We start from the raw sequence: 9192 nt of genomic DNA on the forward strand, positions 1-9192 counted from the left end.
ACAGGCCCCGACTGCCTTTGGCACAACCTGTACTCATGAAGATCGGTTCAGGAACGGACACATGATGAAGAGATGGCTGTTAGAACTTCTGGGGGCAAAAAGACTTCTTCTCATCCAGGAGCTTCATAACAAGGCTCTCTTTTCAGCCGGACAAGGATGAGAAAGCTGTTTGCAGCCATCCTTCACCCACGAGAAAAGCACCTGCCTGAAAAGGCCACGAGCAATGAGGAGGCAGAGCTGGGAAAGGAGCCTGAGCCCTGGCTGTGGCACTGCGCCTAGATCAAGTCCTGCCTCACGGTGATGGGAGCCCATCCCTTTTACTGTAACCAGACAAAGCTGTGTGATCCACAGCCTACAACCTAGACAGGCCTAATGTAACTATTTAAAAATCAATGCCTAGGGAAGCCTAGGGAAACACATTTCTCTGAACCTTCCTCCTCCTCCAAATAACAAACATGTTCAGTATCAACACAAACATCACAGATGATAGGAAGGGGTATAAAATATATGCTGTATCATGTAACATGCAGAGATGTGGCAGAGAACTCTTTCTAAAGCAAACCTGGGTGTAAATGCTTCATAAATAAAGTGGGAACTACATTTACCATTCTAAGGTGGAACATTGTGCCCCCATTTTCATACAGGTGTGTCTACTGGGAGCGCAGACAGTCTGAGAAGAAATGAACACACGCTAGAATAAGGTAAGGGTCAAGATCCAAGAAGGCTCTTTCAAACAAGAGATGCAGTGAATGAAAGTTACTTGACGTGCCATGACACTGACTCCCGAGTGTGAAGATCAGACGAAAACTGAAACGGGCAGATAATCTATTCAAAGTCTAAATGACACTCTAATTATCAAATCTGTTTGGAAACGATTTGTACTAAAATACTTTATCAACTCTTAACTATACAGATTTCCAGCTCAGATTATGTTTAAAGATACATAAGAATGCACACATATGTAACATGAATAGTACAAAACAGCTTTCTTTCTTTTTTTTTTTAATGTTTATTTATTTATTAATTTGGCTGCACCAGGTCTTAGTTGCGGCACGCAGGATCTTCGTTGCAGCATGCAGGATTTTTAGGGATCTAGTCCCCTGACCAGGGATTGAACCCAGGTCCCCTGCATTGGGAGCAGGAAGTCTTAACCACTGGACCACCAGGGAAGTCCCACAAAACAGCTTTCTAAGCCTAAATGCCCAAAGGCCTTACTAACTAATGGATGATTTTTAAACCTGGGGATGGAGGAGATAAGGAAAGGTTCTGGTTAATTCATGATCTGCTTTACCGGGTAATCCGAAAGCTATTTTTTTTTTAACATCTCTTTTTCCAAGTACTGTTTTTAAATTTTAAAATAATTAGATTCACAAGAAGTTTCAAAGATAATACAGGTTCCCTTCACCCAGTTTCCCCCACTGGTTACATCTTATACACGTGTAACACAAATCAAAGCCAGGAATGTGACATTGGAACAAAGTACTCTAGTTCTACCTCTAAACACATGTGTAGACTTCTGACATGACCAGAACACAGAACTATTCTATTATCACAAAGATCTCCCTTGCTCCTACCCCTTTATATTCACACCTGCCCCACATCCACCAAAGCAAAAGCTGCACAAACGGGTTTACTCTTCCTAGATGACTATTTATTTTCTATTTGAACCTGGTCTAGTCTATTTCATTTCCATAAAATTTGGTCTCCACCCTTTGAATTACTGTCATGAACTATTAATAGATCCTCATCCTCAATTTAAAAAACAATGTAATCAACTGGAACTTCCAGACTTATTTCCTTTATTTGATAATTTGGTTTGACAAAAAAACACAAAAAACAAACACACACAACTGATTTATGGTGAATTCCTTTTTCTAATCACAGTTGCTTTTTCCATAGCTTTACTGAGGGTCCCTCCTCAGGCTTCCACGTTTTGAACACTTCTCAGATCACTAAGCAGTCTCCAGAGCCTGATAACTAATTTATTATTCCAACACAAAGGAAATTGGTCTGCAAAACAGGATGCCGATTTATTAATTCACTATGAGATTCACTATAACAGACCAATAGGGTCGTTTCAATCAGCACCTACTAAGAGAATCCAAATATGATTATAGGTAAATGCAGATGCCAAAAAGGGGTGGTGATGGTCCAGGGTCATCCTTCTGTACCACTCAACAATCTACTCTTGTCCTCAGGGATCAATTCCTGCCCTCATTTTCTCAAAAAGCTAAGAACACTTACAAAACGGCTACTCTTCAAGCCTGAAACACAGGGTGAGGGTGGGAGTCAGGAGTGGTGTTAATTTAATTCTAGTGCCTTAAGTTACCTCCTGGGCTTGGGCTAATTTTCTCAAATTTAATTTTGTGGAGGGTAGCAGGATAACTTTCTCTCATCTTTCGGACAGGAAATATAATTTTAGTTTGGATTTTGCAAATACTTAGCAACATGAAACCACCGCCCATTCTTCCTTTTGGTCCTCATTTTAGTCTGGGCCAAAGAACCAGGCCGTGAGGGCTCCCCTTCCAGCTGCCCTCCAAGCACACATCACCTGTAGATCCTCAGCCTTTTCTGGACGAGCCCAAGCGGGTTATAAACAAACCTGGGGTATTCTGATCACTTTCTGGCATCTTAGTTGTGGCGATTACGCTGAAAGATCCCAAGACTAGTTTGACACGAGAAAAAAGGTCCACGTGTCACCTCAGAAGACCAATGGAACACCTAGAATGAAAGTCCAGAGAGTGGAAAAGGCACGTTCTTCCCCGTCTCCGCATCTTGTGGGAGCCTCCTCAGCTGCCTAAGGTCCACTTTATCTGCCGGGCAGGGCCGGTGGGGCTGCGGAAGGCCGGGGTCCGGGTCCGGAGGGCGAGGGCGGGGTCGGGGGTCTGGGCTCGGAGGGCCAGGTCCAGGACCAGAAGGCGGGATCCGGGGTCAGGGGTCAAGGTCCGGAGCCGGAGAGCCGGGGCTGGGGTCGGGGTCCAGGTCCGAGGGCAGGGATCGGAGGGCGGGGTCCGGGTCGGGGGTCGGAAGATGGGATCCAGGTCCAGAGGGAGGGGTCAGAGGTCGGAGGGCGGGATCCGAGTCCGGAGGCCGGGGCCCTGGGTCGGAGAGGGAGTCAGAGTCCGGAAGGCCGAGGTCAGGAGGTGGGGGTCGGGGTCCAGGACCGGAGGGCGGGTCCGGGGTCGAGGGTCGGAGGGCGGGGTCCGGAGTGGCGGGTCTGGGCCCGGCCAAGCTCGGCGGGAGCAGTACGGACCACCCCGTGGGCCCAGCGCCCCGCCTCCCACAGGCGGCAGCCATGGCGGCCTGGCGGGTCCCGGTGTCCGCGGGCGCTGCGCTCGGGTGGCTGCCGTCCGCCGCCCCGCCGCCAGAACCGCCCCGGGTCGGAGAAGCGTTCCGACAGCGCCTCAGCTTCACCCTCTGCTCCGCTTAGCAGGGAGACCGCAGCGGCTCCGGGCCCGACTCGCAAGGCGGGCCGGAGGGAGCAGCGAGGCGTCCGGCGAGCAAAGAGTTAACAGCGGCGGAGCGGAGGATCTCGGAGCTTCAAGCCGCCGCCTGCGCGGTGAGACCCCGCCCCGTCCCTCCCGGGCACCCGGGTTGCTCTGCCCCTCCCCGCCCCGCCCGGACCGCAGCCCCCAAGGGCCATGCGCTTGCGCAGTGAGGCCCCTCCTCCCCAGACACCCCGCCCCGCCCTCCCCGTCAGCCCCGCCCCCCGTCAGCCCCGCCCTCCCCGGCCGCCCGGTGATAGCTGCGCCTGCGCGTCCCCGGTCCGGAGAGGGATTGCCGGAGGCCGGTGCAGTCCTGCCTCGGGCGTCTGACGGCGTGCAAGCTTCCCGCTCAGAACTTTTCGCTTGAAAACTGGCCACGGTTTCCTATTCCGGGCAAAGAGTTAACGTGGATCTATCCCGAGTATGAGCGCGACTCCTTTCTGATCAGTGTCCGAGCTAAACTCCGGTCGCAGTCTAGGGCCCGTCATCACTGTCCTCTGTGTGTGTGTGTGTGTGTGTGTGTGTGTGTGCGCGCGTGTGTGTGTTTGGGGCTGGGGGAGGGGTGTAAGGCATTGATAGAGGAGGTAGAGGAGCTGAGAAGTCACAGGGAAATATGTGTGTGTTTATCTGCACTATCAGTTAAACACTGCCATCCAATGATTTCAATAATGAAAACATAAAACATGAACTTATTTTTAATTTATTTTAATTTTTGCTATCATCCTTTCGTCCTTTCCACCTATCGGAGCAGAGTTACAAAGGAAAGTATAAATAGGCGTTTACATTTTTACTAGACAATCTTGAGCTGTGTTTTCTTCTGGTTTGGGGATTTGACAATTGCTTGTTAGCACCAATATCAAAACTTATCACCTCCCTTAACGCTTTCTGACACAGACTACATACGTTTAAGGGTAGCATGTTTAAATTTGTATCATCTTGAAAGAGCAAGTGAGTTCTATGATAAAGATATAGAAAAGATACAAAAGTAGCCTGTTGAATACAGTGCGGGCGACCAGCACTTGACATGACTAGTGTTATTTGGCCTGAACCAGGGGAGCAGAGAAGAGAACCTTGGAGGTTGCCTAAAGTTGACTTTTTTTTCCCACGGGCAGTTAGTAGGCCCTGAGATCCACTTCTGTGTTGAAACTTCTGCACAAAGACTCTTTAGGAAATGACTGGCAGCTTTTGATGGTTCTTGTTTATACTCTTTTTAAAATAATGTGTAATTTGTTCCCATACTTCACTATATAAATGTGGTAAATAGAAGCAAAAAGTGTCATTCTCTATAGAGCAAACACCAGTGGCCTGGAATGACCGGCCCAATCAGCCCGGGAAGGGAAAGAAACTTTTTCTCACTCAAGGAATTCACACTGTTTCATCCGTGTCAGTATCGCAGGTTAAATGGCTGTCCAGGAGACCATAAGCAAACCCAATAATGAGCTGCTTGTTTTTGTTGTTCAACAAATCAGAGCCCCCCCCCCCCGCAGTGGTCCTTCTTCCACACCTGCAGGCAGGTAGCTCTCTTACGTGTGCTGACCTGCATCACTGGGCATCTTGTTCTCCAGTCGGACTGTCAACACCCTTGCCCTGCCTTTGTCTGTTGCCAGCACTACCTGAGGCTCACTTACTGAGGACAAATTACGTTTGTGTGGGCAGCCATCAGAGTTTCCCCGTTGACTTGGAAAGCAGGAGAGCAGCCCAGGCCCAGGAGCAATCTGTCAGGCTCCCAGGTTCCAGAAGACCCCCAGCGATGAAAAGCGGAAAGAAGTCTGCTAACAGAGTTCCCAGCGTTCTTTTGCTTTTCTTCCAAGTCTTCCAACACGGACTTTGTAAATAAAGAAGCGAGGTCTTGACAATCGGTTGTTCTAAAGTAGTGTTCAGTGCCGCTGGTTTCATGTAATCTGCTTCTGCGACCCCAAAGGATTCGGGAGGCCCCTTAGGCTGGCCTTGGGACTTGATTGCTGGACTTCTGCTGCCCTGGGCTCACTTTGCTGGAATGCCTTAGGGGAAGCCTAGGCTTGAACTCTAGTTTTCCTTTTACTCCATGCTTTATTCATGACGCATCGTTGATGAAAAGCTGAACCAGAACAAAATATTCAGCCGCTAAGGAAGACACTCCGAAGAAGTAGTTTGCGGCATACACAAAAATACATGTAAGAAGATATTTAAGTGTCACGTGTATTTTAATGGAAAGGCTCTATGCAAGAGGGGTGCAGAGTTACTGTGTGGTAAAAGGGTTATAGAAAAAGCCCAGGAGACAGTTCCCCTTCAAAATCTCAAGGCTAAGTAATATCACTCATGTGGCCCAAATCCACAGAAGAGGTTGCATTATTTGTCTTCACACAGTGTGCTTGGGACATCTTTTTAAGACTATGTTTGAATGTAGATAGAGGATGCTTTCTTGATATCTGAAGTGCTGTAGTAAAAGCTGCTTTTGATCAAAGTCGTGAAAGCAGTGAGTGTTAATATGTTAAAATAATACTTTTATTTTGCTTAAAAATGGCACTAACGACACTCCAAAAAAAAAGAAAACAGCGCAAAATGTGCAGTGGAGTAGCACACGATGACGGTAAGGAAAAGTGTTAAATAATAGTAAAGGCAGTACTTTTCTCGAAGGACTGTTGGTTTTGATTAGCACCTTTTCTGTAAGTTTAAATCATTATCCACATATTTTAAGTACTGAAATTGCAACTGCAACTTCTGAGTGAAAGTTCATTTTCAGCCTCTTAAGCTCTTAAAGTCATTAAATCACCTGTTATTAAACTTGTTACCTAGAAACTGAATGAAAAATACCTGAGCAGTGGTTACATCGTTATTGGGTATAGAGGAGTTCTTGTTTTTCCATCAACTTCTCATTTTTCTCAAACTGTATATTTTCTCCTTATGTCACATAAAGTTGGATCCTGTATAATGTTGGAATGCATTCAGTCCTTAATTGCAAGTGCCACGAAAATTGCTGGGAAGAAGTTTAATATTGTTTGAAGAAAATGTTGCAGTATTTTATGAGTAGGAATGATGGTGAGGAGATATGATGAATATTGAGATGAATGAATTGTTTGATTTCACTACTCTTCAAGCTGGCGGGCTGAACTACGTGGACCCAGCTACTGGCTACATGGTGCTCACCCGGCTGGCCCACTTGCAGAGAGGCAGATGATGCGTCTCTACCTGCAGACACGTGAGTACCAATTCAGCAGGATGGCAGCAGTTTTTGGTGCTTCCGTGACTTCGTAAATACCTATTATTTGAAAAACAAGTCAAATAAAAGTGCTAAATAGAGCCTGGTGTGCACTTTTCACAAGCTACTCTGGCCATGGACAATGAAGTCCTTAAGACCAACAGAGGACCTTTAAAGTGAATGGAATTTTGTAATGTTTCACCGTGAGCATCAGTTCCTTGAAACGCTGTGTTTGGAAATTCATGGGAGTTCTTTATTACGAGGAAGCTTTTCACGAGGTTTCAAATAAGTTGTGTTTACTAGTAGGCAAGTAGAAAGAGGGCAGGAAAAGAAATCCGGAATATTGCAAACTAGATCCCAGGAAGCATTTATTTTTCATTTTTAGCTGAATAAATAGATACTTGCCCAACATTGACAGGTGGGTTTTTTATAATGATAATGATTTCCTCCCTCCGTGTCCCTCCCTTCCTTTCCTCCTCCTCTTTCTCCTCCTTCTCTTCCTCCTTCTCCATTATTATTACTATTATTATTATTATTACTACTCCCCCTTCCCTCCTCTTTCTTCTCCTTCTCTCCCCCCCACCCCGCCCATTCTTTCTGTGGTTGTTTTCTACTCTGTCTTTAAAATAACCATGAAACTTGCTACTCCAAACTTAGTGCTGTACGTTTCCTAAAATGTATATTTCAGCAGCCATATATCTCTGTGCTCACTGATTAAGATGAACTAACTATGTAATACTTCCCTATTTTGAACAAAAAATAAATGGGAATGGGTTCTGCACTCTAACTTTTTAAAAGCATACTACTAGTAAGGTAAATTGTTATACAGTTAAGATTATAAACAGATAACCTCTGTTTATAGACCACTTTGACTGTATGTTTGGGGGCAAGAAGTTATTTCCTCTAACCAACCTACTTTCTAATCAAGGAATTGACATTAAATGCCCGTATTAACAGTAGCCAGTATTGAAAAATTAAGCCTTCACTTTTATGGATGTTCCTACCTGTGCCATTAGCTGTTTCTAATCAAACCCATAAGAGCTCTGCCTGAATTGAGGACTGGAGGATTTTTTAAGGGTGAGGTTTTGACAGTAAAATTCTTGAAGTTGGAAGGATGCATTTAGGAAGTGATTCTTGGACCCTAATTAGAACCATTTGCCAGACGTTGCCATCGTTCTCCTCTTAGTCTATAGGAGGTAGATCAAATAATCTATAGAACGTTATTAGCAGTCTCTTTTTTTCACCATGAGAAGTGTACTCCTTCAAGATGATTGTTAAATAATTCAACAGTAACTTGTTTTATTTCTTTTGCAGTGTCCATGTGGTCAAGTCAATGTTAAAGATCCATCTAAAAAGAAGCAGTTCAATTCATATTTTTATGTTTGAGAAGAATTTCATTTCTGTTCTCCATCTAATTGAGCCTTATTAAAAAAATAAATAAAACCTTAATCCAGAATTGCTTTCTGTGCTGTTAGTACTTGAGCACTAGTTTAATCTTAAACGTAAGCATATATTAATCTTAATCTTAAACATGTATTAAAAGAACATCAATAAAATGAAAAAGCTGGCAAATGTTTGTGTGTTTTCTGGATATAAATTTATTTATTTATTTATTTATGTTTGGCTGCGTTGGGTCTTTGTTGCTGCACGCGGGCTTTTTCTTGTTGCGGCGAGCGGGGGCTATTCTTCGTTGTGGTGCCTGGGCTGCTTATTGTGGTGGCTTCTCTTGTTGTGGAGCACAGGCTCTAGGCACGTGGGCTTCGGTAGTTGCAACGCACGTGCTCAGTAGTTGTGGCACACGGGCTCCGTGACATGTGGGATCTTCCCGGACCAGGGCTCGAACGCGTGTCCCCTGCATTAGCAGGCGGATTCTTAACCACTGTACCACCAGGGAAGTCTCTGTTTGTGTGTATCTAAAGTGGCACACTGATAATTATTTTCCCTTCTTTTTGCTTCGTTATCCGATATATGTCGAAGAAAGAAAATAATGACTGTTCCATTAAATAAATAGCAGCAATTGGGTCACATTAGTAGCTCTTGATTTTTTTTTTTTTATAGCCTCAATTCTCCTACTGTTTTCTCCTCAGAGTTAGCAACCCAAGGGAGGTTGCTGGCAAATAGAAGAGTTTGAATACATTCTTCCTTTTATTTATATCTTGAGCTATAAGGAGATTGATATAATGCTATATCATGCAGCGTATGAGTGTCCAAGAAGGGCCATTCTGCGGCGAGAAATGCTCTCATCTTCCATCTGTTCTCCTAATAAAACCTTTAAATCATTCTGACTTGGGGGTCAGGCTGCTTAAGATGCTTCGATTAAACCATTCTTTTTTTCTCTCCCCCCCCCATTTTACTCCTCCATCTCTGATGGCACTTTGCAGGCTAATCTGTTTTAGGATGTTTTATTAGCTTTACACCCATTTCATTCACTGCTGCGAAGACCCTGGGCTTCAGTCTCCAACCCAGGTTCTGGGTCCCCTCCCCACGCCTCCTTTTCTGTTTCCCTCTGAGGATAGCAGCCCCCAGGAA

At 45.2% G+C, this 9192-nt stretch overlaps 1 protein-coding gene across 1 annotated transcript; it reads left to right on the plus strand.

Annotated features, from left to right (window-relative positions):
• Positions 1-3264: 3264 nt before the first annotated feature.
• Positions 3265-8206, plus strand: C1H1orf53 (chromosome 1 C1orf53 homolog). Its single transcript, XM_059942979.1, is given in 4 exon segments — positions 3265-3559; position 4396; positions 6563-6663; positions 7978-8206. Coding segments are annotated over 4 exon segments (438 nt in total). The 5' UTR covers positions 3265-3295; the 3' UTR covers positions 8050-8206.
• The last annotated feature ends 986 nt before the right edge of the window (positions 8207-9192 follow it).

Source organism: Balaenoptera ricei, chromosome 1, assembly GCF_028023285.1.
Source record: "Balaenoptera ricei isolate mBalRic1 chromosome 1, mBalRic1.hap2, whole genome shotgun sequence".
In the NCBI taxonomy this organism is placed as follows: Eukaryota; Metazoa; Chordata; class Mammalia; order Artiodactyla; family Balaenopteridae; genus Balaenoptera; species Balaenoptera ricei.